The sequence below is a fragment of the Hermetia illucens genome, chromosome 1, assembly GCF_905115235.1.
Source record: "Hermetia illucens chromosome 1, iHerIll2.2.curated.20191125, whole genome shotgun sequence".
Taxonomy (NCBI): Eukaryota; Metazoa; Arthropoda; class Insecta; order Diptera; family Stratiomyidae; genus Hermetia; species Hermetia illucens.
In genome coordinates, this window is record NC_051849.1 from 187725719 (window position 1) to 187744747 (window position 19029).

The following is a 19029-nucleotide window of genomic DNA, read 5'->3' on the forward strand; positions in this document are numbered from 1 at the left end:
TTACCTTATGTGCGGTAGTTTATTAGTCAGGTTAGGAATGCCAACGCCAAATCATGAAATGAATGACGCATTTAATCGAGAATGTGAATATGATCACCAGGAATTAGATTTAGTAGTTCAAAAGAATGTATCACTGTTAAATTCCCAACAAAAGGAAGTTTATGATACATTAATGAAGGCAATTGATGATGGAAATGGTGATTTATATTAGTTTGTTGCAAATGAAATGTCGGATTTTTCAATGAAGTGAAGTTAGTTATGATTTTAATGTTTAAAACTGCCGCAAGGTGACTCTGGTGGTATGGGATAATTGAGTATAAATAGTCGTTCGTTCGATCAAGGAGTCATTTCAGTTTCAATCGTCATTGAAGTTCCAAGTAAAACTCAAAGAAAAAAGCATGGAAGGGAGTCAAAAACGTCTACTTTTTCTATATGAATTTAAACTTGGTCACAACGCAGCGGAGGCAACCAGAAACATTTGCAGAGCATTTGGAGCTGACGCAGCAAACGAACGAACGACACAGCGATGGTTCGAAAAATTCCGATCAGGCGACATGACCCTCCAAAGTGAACCTCGTGGACACCCAGGACCATCGATCGACAACGACGAGTTGCGTTTGATAGTGGAATCTGATCCCCGATCATCGATTCGTGACATTGCAGAGAAAATAGGCGTACACTATTCGACAGTATCTCGGCACTTACAACAGCTTGGAAAGGTGAAGAAGCTTGATAAGTGGGTTCCGCATGAACTCAACGAGCAAAACATGGCGCTGCGAATGGAAATATCCAGTTCTCTACTCAACCGCAACAGGAACAATCCCTTTTTGCGCAGAATAGTGACATGCGATGAAAAGTGGATATTGTACGACAACCGTCGCAGATCAGCGCAATGGCTAGATGCCGATCAGCCTCCACAACACATGCCAAAACCGAGCCTTCACCCGAAGAAGGTAATGGTAACTGTTTTGTGGTCTGCATCTGGAATTATTCATTATTCGTTTTTGGAGCGTGGTGAAACAATTAATGCAGAGAAATATTGTGCCCAACTTGATGAAATGCACGAGAAATTACGTGTTCAGCGGCCTAGATTGGTCAACAGAGATGGAGTGATACTGCTCCATGATAACGCCCGACCTCATGTTTCCAGAATGACGGTCCAAAAATTAAATGAATTACGATATGAGACTCTTCCTCATCCATCATATTCACCCGACCTCTCGCCAACCGACTACCACTTTTTTAAGCATTTGGATCACTTTTTGGCGGAGAAACAATTCAGCAATGAAGTAGCTGTCAAAAGTGCCTTTGAAGAATTTCTTAGCTCTAGAAACCCAGACTTTTACGAAACTGGAATAAATGCCCTTGTATCTCGTTGGGAGAAGTGCATTGAAGCTGCTGGTTCTTATTTTGACTAATAAAATTAATTTTCATAAAAGTTATAGTTTTTTGAAATTTTACTCAAATATCCGACATTTCATTTGCAACAACCTAATATTTCTTGGATGCCCCTGGTGGAACTGGTAAGACATTCCCATGTCAATAGTTTTAGCGACTGTTCGTGCGAGATCCAGCATTGCGCATGCAGTTGCTTCTTCTGGAATAGCAGCCACATTGTTAGAAGGATGCCGTACGGCTCATTCAGCATTAAAATTGACGTTAAATCTTCAAACTATTGAAGAACCAACATGTAATATTTCAAAAAACTCCGCAATGGCCAAAGTTTTATCAGCATCGAAAATCATCATCTGAGACGAATGCACAATGGCGCATAAACGTGCATTAGAAGCACTTAACCGAAAATTGAAAGATCTACGTAATGACTCGAGATGTTTTGGAGGCGCAATGATTTTACTGTCAGGCGATTTCCGCCAAACACTGCCAGTAATTCAAAGATCAACAGCTACCGACGAAACAAACGCTTGCCTCAAATCTTCGAATCTATGGGAGTTGCATTGCTTAATGATACATCTGCTGAAGATTTCTCTGAGCAAGTGCTGATTATCGGTAATAGTGGAGTACCTGTCGACGAATCGAGCGGATTGATTTCATTTCCTCAGAATTTCTGTAACTTTGTCTCATCGAAAGACGAACTTATTAACAAAGTAGTCCCAAACATCATTATTAACTACAAAAATAATGAATGGTTGAGTGAGCGAGCAATTTTAGCGGCTAAGAATAAAGATGTAGATGACCTAAACCACATAATTCAGAATGATATCATTCGAACAATGCATTCATCCAAATCCATTGACTCTGTAACAAATGAAGATGAATCCACCAACTATCCAATTGAATTTTTAAGCTCCTTAGATGTGCCTCGCTTACCACCGCAGAATTTATGCCTAAAGTTTGGTTCCGTAGTAATCATGCTTCGAAACATAAACCCACTAAAACTTTGCAATGGTACGCGGTTGGTGGTAAGTAAATTGATGAACAATGTGATTTATGCGACGATACTCAAAGGAAAATTCGAAGATGAGGAAGTTCGTATTCCGAGGATCTCGATGATCCCAACCGATATGCCGTTTGAGTTTAAAAGACTTCAATTTCCGATCTGTCTTGCATTCAACAAATCACAAGGACAATCCTTGAAAGTTTGTGGTCTGAATCTGGAAAATCAATGTTTTTCACATGGTAAATTATATGTGGAATGTTCACGGGTCGGAAAACCATCTGCGTTGTTTGTTCTTGCGCCTGATAATAAAACAAAAAATGTCGTGTATCACAAGGTGCTTATCTGAAGAGTGCAACCTATTAAAGAATCATTGAAATACTTGATTAATAAAAACATTAACTTAATAAAATCAAAAATCTGCTTATGTTTTGCCTCTAAGGCGGAACAAAGTTCGCGGGGTCAGCTAGTAATTAAATAAAAAAAATATTTACTATTGACTTACCGTTAAAATAAAATATAAATAGTTTCACTTTTCCAGAGTGTTCACAATTGAGTTAGTTCGTTATGCAAATTACTCGCTCTACCGTAGCGAGGAATCAGACACCAGGCCCTCCAGGACGGCCGGCGTAGGTCAAAACAGATGCAAAGCGCCCCTTTTTCAGAGAGGGCCCACATTTATTGCGTGGTTGGCGGGTGATGCTGACTTCAGTTTTCGCACCACGTCCTTCAGCAGACATATAATACGAAGGAGTTAAGGCTTGACCTAATGTCGAATACAGGGTCGCTGAGGAGTCTTAGGTTTCTCCGTATATCAACTCCATATGGCTTGGAGGAAATTCTTCGCGATTGTCTGCTTGGAGGCCGAGTGGACCGGGTGACAGAGCTTGCGACCGAAAAGAGTGATTTTGTGCCATAATAGTGGCTTTGAGCATCTTTTAAGCATCTTAGTGGACTGCGGTTGTCCAGTGCGGTTTGAATCCGAGCATTGGAAAAAGTGGATTCGAACTGCATTTCCTGATTAGTGATTATAATCACCGGCACAGAACCGTGGAATCTTAAAATGCGCCGATTATGTCAAGGTGGATTATGTGAAGCTGCTTATTAGACTGAAGAAACAGCCCTGCCTCTCTTGTTTTCCTCACGTGTTTTGTACTTTTGGCCTTCTTGCATTGGAAACAGTGTCTCCTCCAAGAATTAATGTCCTTCTTGACGTACGGTCAGAAATGTTTTGCGGCTACTAACAAATTTCTTATCCGAATGCCTAGGTCTGTTAGATCGTGAACGATGTCAAATACTTCTTTACGGAAATCGGTCGGAATATATTTCTGTCGTCCCCTGTCTGAAGTATTATAGTACATCATCTGTCAATTGAATTATGAACCATGAACTTTTCTAAGAAAATTTACTTTATCCTGGGGTTTTGATTATGAAGAAAAATAAAAATTTGTTGTTTGTTTTTCCGCTATCTAGGGTGGGACGTTAGAGTAAAATTAGAAACATTATTTTCTAGCTAATTGCTTCATTCTGTCAAAAGTCGTATTTTAAGCTTGGCAATTTTTCAGAATTTGTGTGCTTTTCGAGGTTTTCCTCTGGAAAATCGGGAAGTTAAGCCTAGAATGGTTCTTTGCTAGGTTTGTAATGTGTTTAACGGTGCATGTAACTAAAAACATTGATTTTATTTTGCATAGATACCTCAATTTTCTAATAGCGGTAAATTAACAGGAAATGGGTTAAAAGGGAGGTCTTAAAGTAAAATAGAAAACGCAAGTTGTGTCCCTTTTAAAAGAGGGAGGGTATAGCTATGTAGCGATTATCGTAAATATCGGTGTTTGTAAATCATCAGTGGCTGAAATAGCAAGAAAATCCAGTATCTGACGATGTTGACATTAGAGGAGAACAACCCGAGATGTACAGTCTACCTTCATGCAAATCGAGTAGGCGGGGGCGGCTGCACATTAATGAAGACAAGACGAAGTACATGGCGGCAATGTCAGCGTCAAAAACCAACCAACCATCAACATCAAACCGCACTGATCAAACGGGAAGAATAAAGATACGAGACTACAACTTTCAGACCGTCGAAAATTTCTCCTATCTAGGGTCGAAAATCACAACCGACAACAGCTACGATGATGAAATCCGCGCACGGTTGTTGTCAGCCAACAGAGCTTATTTCAGCTTACAAAAACTGTTCCGCTCAAAACATCTCACCATAGGGTCAAAGCTTTTACTGTACAAGACTATGATCTTGCCAGTCCTCATGTATTCCTCGGAAACTTGGGTTCTTATCAAGAAAAATTGCGAACTCTTGGCCGCGTTCGAGAGAAGAATCCTCCGAAGAATGTTTGGCTCCCTACATGAGGATGGACGATTCCGTAGCCTACACAATGACGAAATCTATGAGCGAGACCGTCCGGTGGTGGATAAAATCCGACTGAATAGGTTACGGTGGGCGGGTCACTTAATCCGTATGGATGAGGATGTCTATAAGGGCAATATCTTTGGTAGAAAAAGAAGACGAGGCAGACCCTTCCTAAGATGGAGCGATGGCGTAGGTCAGGACGCTAGACAGCTTTTAGGGATATCGAATTGGTGGACCTCGGCGCAAAACCGGGATGTCTGGAGTTCCTTATTAAGGCAGGCCTAGACCGGATACCGGTTGTTGCGCCGTTGATAATGATGATGATGCATAAGGATTACAATTCGGGCTATTGAAGGAATTGGAGGATGAAAAAAAATTCTGTCGTCCTTTTAAGTTTTTTTGTAGGTTACCTTTAATGACGAATGGCGTCCGAATGCGGGGACTGACGTAGCAGATCATGATCGGAGAAAAAAGGGTGAACAGTTGTCGGAAGCTCATATGGTTAAAACGATTAAATATCCTCCAGCAGTAATGATTTGGAGATGCAATTTTGAAGAAGGATTTGGTCCAAAAGAATTTATTGAAGATACAATGTCTGTGCAGTAAACTAACGTCATACAAAAGGTCTTTGTGCCCTATATTAACAACCTGATGCGTCTTAGTGCAGAATATGCTTTCATGCAGGATGGTGCATCTTGCTATACATTCAGAGCTAGCATAGTTTATCAAAATTCGCAGAATCTGGATCTACTGCCTTGGTCGGGCAATTCTTCGGACTTAAAACTGATAGCGAATGGTTGGTCTCATCTGAAATACTGGTATATCAATGCAGAAGTACTATACTTACAAATTTTAAAGAAAACATTAAGGACTTATGGTACAATGGCGTTGATTTGAAACCAATGATTAGAAATTGTATTCGCAGTATACATGATTGCATGGAAGATGCAATTAAAAATAGGGCCAAGTTACAAAGTATTAAATGTAAGGATATGTTGGGCTTCAACAATATCCATTTTCCTAGCGTTCATTCAATGGACAATATTGCATATACTAGACATTGAGCTGAAGGCTAAGGGTGTCTTGTTGAGGGAATCCCAGAAGTGTAGCTTCAATCAGCTGTTCCTTTTTGTCTCAAACACTTGGACAGCTTCTGGTGACCACGTAATCAGCCGCGAGTCATTAGTTTTCGGCCATTGAAAAATGTATTATTCCGCTGAAGAAGGCAGCAAGTGGTACGTATTCGGGAAAATAAATAAAAATCATTAGCAAAAAGGTAAGTAGAATCTGTTTATTTGTACATGTACTTGAGGTGTTCTAAATGTTCATACTCAGAGAAGGTCGCGACTAGAATGTAATCTAAATATACGAAACAAAAGTGGAGGTTTTGGAACACACAGATGAATCTCTGAAAGGTTTATGCCGCGTTGCACAGTCCAAAGGTCATGCCAGTGAACTCCAATGGTTTGAGAGGTGTGCATATTACCGTCTTCGGAAGCAACTGGGATTTGGTGTTTTGCCTTGACTAAGTCGAAGGTTGAAAAAACATGCAATCTGCAATGGACTGCGCATAGTCGTGGATGAGTGGAGTGGGCTATAGGCCTGGACGTTTGGAATCGGCACAAGGTCTCCATTGACCATTGGGTTTAGGAACCAGTAGCTGTCTGAACGTTCTCCAATAATATGCTTCTTTCCGCGCAACTATGAGCTTTTGCGGTGGCAATAGACGCACCTTAGAAAAGATAGGGAGCCAGTAGTGTTGATGTTGCATTTAAAGTCATCAGAGGGAGAAAAATGTAAAGAATGTTAGGTCGTGTATGATGAGATTCTTCCTGATGACCTAAGAGGGGGTTGTGGAATCAGGGGACCAGCGTCTTGAGGTGTGTTAGGGCAGGGTCCATTCAAGGTCGTAGCGGTACACTACAGTACACTGTAGGAGGCAATGTGGTCAGCATTGCGCTCGCCCGAGATTATTACCCTGATTTGACTCAGGTACTCATTCACAGCTGAGCCGACTGGTATCCGACGTTAAATCACGACACAAATTCCACTCCTACTAGTGGGATTTAAACCGCGACCTTCCATACGACAGCCTTGTGCTCTAACCACTCAGCTATCCGGACACATTCAGTCTGCTTATTTTATTCTTCTCCAAGAGATTCATGTCTAGCATCAGCTTTACACGTCGCAGAATTCGGACAGTAGAGCATCTTTCAGATTACCAACTCGAGCATGGGTTCCTAGGTTTTTGTTGAAGTCTGTCTCAGTCATTCGTTTATGAAAGACGTAAAGGTGACCAATGCTGTGTCCGGCATGTGGCTCGTGATAACCTTTACGAATGACTTGGATTCGACACTTGTCTAATCCAAATTCCATCCGAATATCACGGCTAAACATGTATACTATTTGTAGAAGATTTCATCACTATCGGTATACAACTAGATGTCATCTAAATACATCAATTGTATCAGCACATTTTTTGTTGCAAAACCATGTCTTCTTGCATCATTCAGTAGCCATGAGAGAGGGTTCAGTGACATACGGAACCAAAAAGGATTAAATAAATCCCTCTGCTTATACGGATGGGCACTTGAGGTGTTAGTTCCCTCAGATGAACGCGCTGACAAGGTGGTATGCGGCCCTTTAATGACTGCTGTCGAAAACGTTATTAGCTTGATACCAATGGGACGCAGAAGTAGGAAATTCATTAGCTAGGTGTACTGAATTCTGTCGAAAGCCCTAACCAAATCGACATAGCAACTAAGAAGATTTCTTTGGGCCCTAATTATCTGTCCTATAACTACCGAGACGATAATGAGTTGGTATTTTCAACCCCTTTGCACCGACTCTGCAGCTTCTCTGCTCCTCCTCCTCTATTTCTTCGAGCAATTTATTACTCTTTGAACCTCCTCTTTGGGAACATCTGCATGCTTGGCTGATGGTCCCCAAATTTCACCCCAATACTTTTCTACTTCAGTTGCCGAAAACTATACTGTCCGGACGCCCTGTTGGGATTCGTTGAAAAATCTTCCTCGCGTACATTGCCTTTTGAATACCTCTAGAGTGACTTTTGGAATCGACTGCATACGAAAGAAAGTCTCTAATGGAAGTGGCTAGTTCCGGTAAACCTTCTGCACTTTATTTTTTGCCCGTCTGCTAGCATAGTCAGTGCTGATTTGAATCAGCCTAGCAGTCTTTTTCCTTAATTAGTCCGCCGACGAATTTTCCGTGATGGAATGGAGTCTTCAGACCGTGCAATCTGATGGCCGTAACCGCATCACAATGCACAAGTGATTGTAATTGCAGCAGTGACATAAAAGCTGAGACGTAATCTCACCACTGATTTCAGACAGAATTATCGGAGCTGCTGGAGAGGCATAGAGCTTGGAAATACCTTGCATATACAAAGGAACCATTTTTGATAATTTTATGCACGCTTCGTCTCAGAACTGTCCGGAAACTTTAGCCGGACGGTGAAGAAGAGTGCTTGGGCACTGTTGCCCACAGTGTAGTATGGTGTTCTTGATGCCGCTGCCGATACGTCCATCAACTCTTGGCCACCAGTTTCCGTGATGACCTCAGGCCGAACACGCTCCCTGATGATAACCGGAGTTGTATTGCTTCCAGTAATATAGTTATACTGGTCTGTGACTCACGTGACTCTTGAAAGCGACGAATCCCTGATGCAATAGCGAGCAGTAAGAGGTTGCCCATATCTGACTGTGGTTATCTCGTACTAGGAGCGAATGATAAAGAGGTTCATATCCTGAGTCCACTTCAACCGCAGCTTTGCAGAATTGATCATAACAGATTTTGGTGAAACAGCTGTAGCAGGTGGAGTCATTCCCTTGATGATCGAGACGCCTGGACGTCAAATCGCCCCACAATCAACTGTGTCGTACCGTTCATTACGGGAGCCCGACCCAGTAACCAATTAAGACGAATCCCGCCCGTTATCCTTACCGGACCTTAAATTTCTTTTTTTTTCTTATTATTCTCATTCGTACTAACTGATAGGTTCGTCAGTGCGTAATCAGCAAGACTACAAAGTTCCTACACTTCCCTCACCTACGCCGTGAACTGTGGTAACCTACAACCATCGTCCTTTCACAATTTTAGGCTCAACTTTAGCTCATAATTACTGTAGTACAGGTATTATGTATGCTGCCGTTAGCAGTACGCAAGGTTCTTATTTGTTGTCTGCGCATGAGATTTGGGAGGATTCTCTTCTCCAATCTAACTTTGCAGCCAAAACAACCTTATTAACCAAAACATTTCCAAAGTGTTAGGCGATGACGGTTACGGTTTCTTACCAGGGCAGAAGCAAATCGTCAGACGCTGCCTCACCTCTACGCTGGGAGCAGCGTGACCGAAGCGGCTCGCAGATGTTAAGCGCTCCTTTATTTAATTCGCAGAACACAACATGACTACGAATTATATTGAGCGTGAACTCATCCATACTTTGGACTAAAGCTTAGCCAGAGCTGAACATATTTTTCTTTAAGAATTGCAGGGTCCTAAGTCCGCAATAATTTGATGTCGGACCGGACCAAATGGAGAGCAGCTTACTCCCTCTCTCATCAAATTCCTACCCAAGTTAGATTTTTCTTCAATGTCGAAAAGGTTGAAATAAAGGGTAAATTTTGCGACAACTACCTCAAGAAAAGGTAGCCGAAGCCGTTCATATTACTTTGACCTTTGAATGATATCCTCGATATCCACGAAAAGGTTGATTTAGCCTTCAAAAATCATTCCCGCAGGGTATCAAAGGGACTATGAATAAAAAACGTCCTTCAGCATTCGTATGCCATCGCGTTTGCCACTTCTGTAAGAATCGGTGTGACAACAATGGTAACCAAATAAATAATTTCTGAACATAAATTATTCCCTGGCGCGTTTCCATGTCCTCTTGGTAACGGCCAGCAGGGATCATTTTTCTTCGCTCTATTGAACGTTTTGTGGTGACGGCGTTGGGGTGGTATGATGTTTGCAGATGTTTTATTTTCTGCCTTTAAGCAAAATGCCATAATCTGGAATATCGTTTGCAACAATATCTGTATTACGTCCGTATAGGATACATTTTATGTATACACTTATTAGACAATGCGAGCGGAATTGTTCGATATGACTCCACGCCAGCGTATCCATGTAGACATAAAAATTTTCCCTGTGTTGTTCCGAGTAGAATATGGTGGGTACTTTTTTCGCTGCAGCATCTGCACAGTTTGTGAGAAAATTATTTGCGAGTATTTCATGCTTTGGTTCATTTTAAATGAGAAAGATAACATGAAAGATGGTGAATGTGGATGCTGGACAACGAATTGATGGAATCGTATTTTTAAGTATTTCCAGTCTGTATTTCGAAAAGGCGAGGTACCAATTTATCATTTCTGCAATCATCTTTGATAATTTTCTTTCTAATCTCGAAGAAAGTAGCTTTCGCTTTATGGCGCCCAATGTGGGGTGCATCATTTTCGTCAAATTTGAAGAATTCGCAACACGCAAAAAAATACGGCAATATGAAAGGAAGGAACATTTTCAAATTTTTATTGTAGCAATTTAACCTTGCATCTGATCCTTTATCGTTCACATATATTACTTCGAATCTTTAATGTGAATACATGGAAAGTTCTGTGGGAAAAGCAGTTGGAATAGGCTTGATGAAATAGACCCTTTAAAAGTCCCACGTACGGAGACTTTGCAAGGTTACATACAAGCAGCATTGATCGTCTCGACCAATGTGAAAAGTATGGAAACAAAGGACCGGTTACGTGCAATATGGATCGAAAAGCATACTCTGCCAAGGAAGGTTTAAGTTGAATAATAGTCATCTTGCTACAGATGCCAAATACGCAGATCTTTGGAAAGCGTTAAGCGCTATCAGAAAATGAAATCACTTCAAATCAGCGTCTATTCTTAAGTGGTACTCACGATCTGCTTCAACAAAATGGGTACTATTCGGGAGTTTTTTTATCATACTTCTTCTACACCAAGCGAATCCTACAAGAATCCTGAGTATAATATATGGCTAGAGCAGGGTTTTTGGCATGCACCACCAAGGAATACAAGATGGTGTGAGTAAGAAGGCTATTGGCCTTCCAAGGACAGAAATAAGGAGTGTTTTTGAGTACAGGTAACGATGTGGCATTATATCCCCACTCCGATCTTGATTTCTAGCAAGTAGTGCTCCAATTGAGAAATCGAAGCAGCAACCTAGAACCTCGGTCGATAGAATCAGTCTAGAGTGCCCTTGTTTTACCTACTGGTTCCGGCCTCACAGTTTTTCCAGCAAATTGCAATATTCAGTTTTTCTCCATTCATTGTATGTAGCTTGCCTTTGGCTCGTCTAATCATTCGGACAGTATGGCTAACAGAGTTAGATGTCTAGCGTCAGGGACCATGAAGAGAATTTAACACGGAATAAAGAATTCAGCCAAAAAGTCGTAAAACCGAACGTCTTTGTAAGGACTGATCCACCGCCAAGTTGATGGCAATAGAAGAAATAAAATTGTACCCCCTGAAAACCCTGCTGTGGATAACTTTCGATGAGGCCAAAAGTCTTTTGTATGATGGATGATCGTCGATCATCGAATATTTAAAGAAGATACTGAGCCTAACGGCGTGCCAAAATAGTTCTCATTGAAGATCGAATGGGGAAAACATATTGAATCTCATTGAATCAAAAAGATACAAGCAACCTCGCGTGACAAAAATTATAGGAGACAGTGGAGGCTAATGGAATTCCAGCTAAATTACTACAGAATAGGGAGAAATGCCTGGAGAATCTTGTTCAACAGGGCGATTGTAGAGTTTGCAAAAAGGCAAACCACCCAAAGAATCGAGTTGGAGCGTAATTAATTTTTCATAGAAAAGAGAATAAACTTCTTTGTGAAAACTACGGAGGAATTCCGTTGCTGTATAAGTCCTGCAAGATTCTAAGGAAGATAATTAAAGCTAGACTGGAATAATATGACGAATATGTAATTGGCGAATTTCATTACGACTTTCGAAATGGGTAATCCACAATAGACTAGACTTTTGGATTAAAACAGACAAATATTGGTATGAATTCAAAAGACAACTACGTCAGTTTTCTTTTCAAAGGCACGACAGTATAAAACGTTAAGTATTAAACAATATCAAGTGCTGGAATACCTGAAACTGTGGTATGATTGGACAAACAGACGATGACAGAAACTGACTCCGTGTAATGGTAACGGCTCAATCAACGCCGCATTGTTAAAAAAATTATTGACTCAAACGGGGGGGACAAACTCAGTTCCATGCTTTTCTTTTCAGCCCTCGATTATAGTAGATTAAGGGTACAAGGAAACCCTGTTTTTTATGTCTATATCAAGTGTTGGAATCACTTGATTTCGCCTAAACAAAGTAACATAAAAAGTTGTCCCCAGTATTAACAGCAACGAAATACCATTTCCAACATACGACAAACGTTCATATGGGACAATTTCAACATGGAACTTACTTTGGCGTAAATGCAGTGAAGACTCATAAAGAAATGGACGAGATTCAAAGTTGAATAATGATAACAAGAGAGATTTACAATGCAATCGTCAAAATAATGAAGGGTCACTGGGTTCACAGGCAAAATAAGCGCCAAGTCTAGGAATGACGGAAGTGACCAGAGTAGGAATTGACTGAAGTGCTGGCAATACAGCAGCATTAACAGTTCATGATTGTGAAAAATCCATCAACAAAGGGCCAACTATCGAGAACTTGAAGTCGTCAAGTAAAAAGTTAATTTTTCCATTTTTTTGTTCGTCGGTCTGTTAGCATCTGTTTACAATATTGTTGCTTAAATATAGAAAATCGTCCATATTCCTTATATATGATCTCAGAACAAGAAATTCATTGGCAGGTTTGTTACGCTTAATTTAATATTCTTCAAAATAGCTCCTTAATGTATCAATATACTACTACCAGCGGTTTTTCAACTTCCATAGGCTTCCTGAAATTCAGTAGCCTTTTAGGCTCGTTACACACGTGTACGGTGGTCGGCGCCGAAAGTAAAACCTATTCGTATCGTGGGCGCATTCGGCGCTATCCGGTTTCGATTAATTGTCAGAAAGAGCCACGTCAGGGCTGTGCGGTGACGTAATAAAGGATCCACTCGTCTGCGATGTTCCAAAGTTCGGTGGATTCGATCCTCCCAGCACTCCCATCAGTTGAAACCAGGTAGAAACGTGCCCTATTCATTCGAGCCTTTTTCGACTTTTGAAACTGGTCGGTGTACCAATCGGAGTTCTGGCATTTCGTTTTCAAGTCGTACTCATAATATTACGACCCGTGACTAATAACCACTCTGTTTAAAAAATTTCATTGTTTTTTCAAACTTTCCGAACCGGTTCTATAAAAGTCGACGACGCTCTGGATTCCCGGTGCATACTGCTGATTTTTACTCGGCGGAGGCGGATACAACATCTTACCGCCCCTTGTTGCCCCTAAACTCGTCTAGCGTTTCCCGCAATTCGCGCACGTGCCTGTGCAGCGAGTCGCAGATCAGTATCACTTTGTAACTCGCAGGGACACAATCCCGGCCATCAACAAAAAGCGAGTTCGACTTAAGGCCATCCCGGAAACTGGCGACCAAGAGTCGATGGAGGCAGAGGCGGCGACATCAACAACACCACATCGCACTGCAACCAAGAGTTTCAGTACTCGCCGAAGCACTCTTCTCCACTGTCCAATTGAGATTTCCAAAGAGCGTGTATGGAATTCTCGGAAATGAATCCTTTGCATAGATCAGGTATTCCCAGGCTGTATGCATCTTCAGCAACTCCGAGGATTCTATCTTAAATCAACGATGAGATTGTATCTGCGGTGGTGCAATTGCGGCTGTCAGATTGATGGTCAGAAGACTCGCTTCCGCATTATTGGTTTGAGTGACCGAAGAGATCCACCATGGAAAATTCATCTGGATTGTGGGCGGGACTCACTAAGGCTAGGCTGATTCAGATCAGTTCTTGCAGTGCCAGCAGGCGGGTGAAAAATAAAGTGCAGAGGTTTTAGCGGAATTATGCCACCCCAGTGAGACACCTGTAGTTGAAAATTCTGGGCACACTAAAACAGAAACTTTCTGTCATATGGACGGCATGGCGAAAGTCACTCCAGACGTGTCCAGAATGCAACATACGCGAGGGACCAGCGAAGTTTTTTCAGATCACCGAACGAATCCCAACAGAGCGTCCAGACCGTACAGTTTTTGATGACGGAAGCGAGAGAATATTGGGGTGGGCTTTGGGGGTTGTATGCTGAGCACGCTGAGATCACTGCCAAAGGTACCCGCCATAAAAAGACGCCTGCCATGAATTCTGCAGATGTTACCGAAAAGGAATTTCGTCGAGCCAAAAACAGCTCGGATAACTGGAGGGGCCCTGGTCTGGATCGAGTACAGAAATTCTGGTATAAAATATTTACCAGTGTACCTAGTCGGTTGGCACATGATATAAAATAGGTCCCTAGTCGGCCACAGGAATTTCCACCCTTCCTCACTAGGGCAGTTACCTAACTTGTCCCATCAAAGGATACGCTGCAGGACCCCGTAGACACAAGACCGATTACTTGCTTACCAACCCTCTACAAATTCGTAACTTTCTTTGGGGGGGTCAATGCGTACCTCGAGACCAACAACACTATGTCCGAAGAGCAAAAGGGGTGCCGAGTCTGGCCAAGGGGTTGCAAAGAGGAACTCATTATCTAGTCGGTAAATGTAGGACAAGCAACTAGAGGCCAGAAGAACCTCTTTAGTTGCTATATTGATTAGGCCACGGCTTTCAACAGCGTTCCGCATACCTGGCTAATCGGTGTTCTAGGTCTGTATCGCATTGATCCGAAACTAATAAAGTTTTTGGCGACAGTCATGGAAGGGTGGCATACCATCTTATCAGTGCGTACATTTCAGGGTGCTAATGCCTCAGAGTTCGTCCGTATACGGAGAGGCATCTCCCATTCGTTGAGTCATCTTTGGTTTTGCACGGCATTGAACCTCCTTTCATGAATGATGCTAGAGGGCATGGTTTTGCAATTAAGTATGGCCTACGTGCTAAGTGCGAACTGCCACACTTGATGTACTTAGATGATAGCATTGGCGAACTCCACATTAAAGCTATGAACGAGACAACTTCTACAAATACCTAGGAATTCTGCAAGGAACGCATGCTCGAGTTGGTAATCTAAAGGATGCTCTGTTGTGCCCGAATTCCTGCGAGGTGTAAAGCTGGTCCTGAAATCGCACCTCTAGTGGAAGAATAAGTTAATAGCATTGACTATATTCGCTATGCCTTCACTGGCTTATGCATTCGGAATATTGTCGTGGACGAAGACCGATCTGGAAAACGTCCAGCGGCGGATATGGACTACTATGTCTAGATTCCGAATGCATCATCCAAACTCTGCCGTGGAGCGGATGAACCTGCCTCGTGACATCGGAGGTAGGGGCGTGGTTGACATGGCGACACAACATCATCACCAAGTCGACCCGCTGCACGTTTATTTTTACAGCAAAGAGCGAGCGATTCCCTTAACTGCTGCTGTTTGTAAGGCAGACTGTGGGCTGGCTCCATTTAACTTCAACGGTCGATCTTTCAATCCTATGAGTAGGGTGAAATCGGACAACCGCAGATTTCCATCTTGTTCATACGTTGCGAAATAAAAAGTCAAGCTAAGAATGAAAGCAGCTTTAAGTTTAGCGCGTTGGAGGAATTCAGGATCAACTAGTTTTAGCTTAGAACTCCCAATAACTTGACACACTGAGCGCGTCCAGACATCAGGATACTGAGAAGACTTACCTTTCGCGTTAAATATACAGTATCGCTGATCGACCAATGCGCGGGGAAACTCCGAAATAATTTCAATCTTCGACGGTGCACTAACATCGATGTCTCACTGTTATCGATGAGCACTAACGTCCGTCCATCGGTCAGTTGCGGCCACCGCTGCAACAACACACACGAAAGTTTCATATCAAAACGTCAAATTGAAGTTACCCGTCCGAAACTCCCACGCAGACCAATTTCCCACAAACCTGAATTTCCTCACAAGAAAGGAGTGCACTCATCAGATTTTCCTCCCTGCCTAACACGATGCCACCACATAAAGCAGCAGCACACTAAAATCGTAGTTCGTCCTAGAAATGCAATCAAACATTTATTTTATAAAAATTCATCTCACTCGCCACTTTATCCCGACAAAGAAGGGAGAATATTCAGTTTATCAATTAAATGACCAAGAGATTGCCGTTTCACATTGAGTTAAGGAAGGACACTCCACAGAAGCTCGGACGGCAATACCTTTCGGAATATAGCCGCAAAGGTCCCTAGATCCAAAGACTTCTAGATGGCAATCACCTGCAAGGTGCTAAATTTCAAAGGCAAACACAACAAACGTCCAGCTCTAGTGGTAACATACACTACCGAGGATAGAACCGGAAACTCTACTATACAAGGCTGGAAGGAAAATTGAGGTTTAGGAGCACCTGCTTCTGGGGGAGAATACACGCCTTCTAATCTAATCTTGAATGATGAAGTCAAATGTACGTGGAGTCTAGCCGGGAACAATGTTGTCAAACCTTTGTTTCTCTATTCGACATAACTAAACTATGTTGCGAGCCGGAATAGGTTATCTTCCAAGGATTCAAGTATTCGAATCAAAATGAATGTTTGCTATGAAATTAGCGAATGCTGGGCCCCACGTTGGGTACCTTCTGTAATAACTAAATTGGGTGGTTGTTGGTCCAACAACCATCCTGAGTGGGCGCAGACAACTTAGAGAGGAGATCTAAGCTGAAAATCTGAAAAAATGGCGTAATTGACATTGAAGGTGCGTCCGCAGATATTGTAGCTCAACCGTAGCTCAAAGGACCTCCCGCCAGATTCCTGAGTCTGATTTCCACAGAGGTGCATAAGCATGTATAGATGGAGCACTTCGATGGAGCTTCAATAGCTTCACGGTCAATTTCATCATATTTTTAGGTTTTTAGGTTCCCTTTCCTCTCTTAGTCGTCTCCGGCCACTCAGGATGGTCATTAGACCTCAATGGTCACCCAATTTAGTCATTACGATTCACTTGTCAAGATTGGTCTGAATATTGAAGCTAATGGGAATGGATCGAAAGTACGGGTGAAACAACGGTGGTTTGATTGACAGAATGGGGACTTGAAAGCCCAGCGGCTGCATCCGGATTGGCCCTTTAATAGAGCAAAAAGGTGCAAGCGATCTCGACGGGCCGATTCAACTCATAAACTCGACAAACGCAAAGGAAACAGAGGAAAAGAAGATTACGCAGTTGACCATTGGCTGACAATTTTGATACGAAATATTAAAATCGCTGTTTCAGCAGACCGCTTCCAACGACAGTGGTAGTGTCTGTTTCAGAGGGGTTGGTCGTTTAAAACGAAAAAGTTGCGATGTCATCAACTCCTGTTGCTTTCCCATTTCATTCATTTGATAGCTTTCTCGACTGTTGTTGCGCTGGAAGGTGGAGTCGTTCCAAATGCCGGCATTTTTCAAGCGTGGTACTCTCGTGAAATTCTGACAATGGAATTAAAATACAACCACTTTTCACGATATCTGTGCGATTTAACTCTCGAGACAGGGTAGGGTAGGGTAGGTATCCGTGGCCGCTCCGAGGAGCCCAATTAGCGCTTTGGTGCGCCGTTTTGATGCCACAAACTCCTAAGACCGTGACTGTTGTAATGAGAGCAGGGAGGCAGAGTCCAGCCGGCTCGGATCTTCAGAGCCAGCCCGTAGCATTCACGCTCGAGACAGGACTCTGGCAAACAAAGTCCCAAGCCCTCTTTCTTGTGCTCCACCTTCTGTTCACGACGGGTGTTGTACGCGACACCAATCATCGTGGCGCTTTTCAAGGTCGAATGACAACTTTTTTGATGCCCGAAGTTTCCTGCTTACTCCTTCCTATTTCTCACCGCTAATGTACTTTTCAAGAAACCTCTCAGCCAATCCTGTCCTCAACAAAATCTCAGACTATCTGCCTAATACAGCTCAGATAACGAAGGTTTATAGCTTAATTTGGTCGAATGGTTACGTGAGGATTCTGACCTATTGATGTTAATTCAAGTACCTTCCTTGGGTTCATTTTCAAAAGTCGTTACTTTTTAGCATTCGTTAACTTTTATCATTAATATCGTCGGGTCCCATGAAGGCTATACTTTACTGGGTGAATTAAAGTCAACAGAAATGCACTGTAATTAACTGTTGTTGTAGGTTTTAGTTGTCCCACGACGTCCCGGCAGGCTAACAAAGAGAGCTAAGTTCTCTGGTCCGGCCCACGATGATTGTACGTGTGGAGAAGAAGTAGCCAGGCCTTCGACCTATGTGTGCCCGCTGTCGGATTTTGGGCACTGAGCCCTATGTTGCAAGACTGGGATTAACTGAGCTACTCAAGAAAATTTTTCTTCCTAACCGGTCAATTGTTGTTGAATTTCTAGCTGCTCACACATATTAAGTAGTATTGTGCCCTTTATACTGATACATAGCTGATCTGATTACTGACAACATCCATTGACCCCATTAGTCCACCATCATCATCAATGGCGCAACAACCAGTATATGGTCTAGGCCCGCCTTAATAAGGAACTCTAGACATCCCGGTTTTGCGCCGAGGTCCACCAATTCGATATCCCTAAAAGCTGTCTGGCGTCCTGACCTACGCCATCGCTCCATCTTAGGCAGGGTCTGCCTCGTCTTTTTTTTCTACCATACATATTGCCCTTCTAGACTTTCCGGGTGAGATCATCCTCATCCATACGAATTAAGTGACCCGCCTACCGTAACCTGTTGAGCCGCATTTTATCCACAACCGGACGGTCATGGTATCGCTCATAGACTTTGTCATTCTGTAGGCTACGGAATCGTCCATCCTCATGTAGGTGGCCAAAAATTCTTGGTAGAATTCTTCTCTCGAACGCGGCCAAGAGTTCGCAGCTTTTCTTGCTAAGAACCCAAGTTTCCGGGGAATACATGAGGACTGGCAAGATCATAGTCTTGTACAGTAAGAGCTTTGACCCTATGGTGAGACGTTTCGAGCGGAACAGTCTTTGTAAGCTGAAGTAGGCTCTGTTGGCTGACAACCACCGTGCGCGCATCTCAACGTCATAGCTGTTATCGGTTGTGATTTTCGACCCTAGATAGAAGAAATTATCAACGGTCTCAAATTTGTATTCTCCTATCCTTATTCTTCCTGTTTGACCAGTGCGGTTTGATGTTGTTGGTTGGTTCGCCTTCGATGCTGA

General features: G+C 42.6%; 1 protein-coding gene across 1 annotated transcript; it reads left to right on the top strand.

Annotated features, from left to right (window-relative positions):
* Positions 1 to 1829: 1829 nt before the first annotated feature.
* Positions 1830 to 2744, top strand: LOC119647012. The gene has a single exon (XM_038047753.1). The coding sequence runs from the start codon at positions 1830 to 1832 to the stop codon at positions 2742 to 2744; it is 915 nt and encodes a 304-aa protein (XP_037903681.1).
* The last annotated feature ends 16285 nt before the right edge of the window (positions 2745 to 19029 follow it).

What these genes read in the sequence shown, in the direction of transcription:
- LOC119647012 (XM_038047753.1), top strand. Translation starts at nt 1,830, where the DNA reads ATGTTTTGGAGGCGCAATGATTTTACTGTCAGGCGATTTCCGCCAAAC.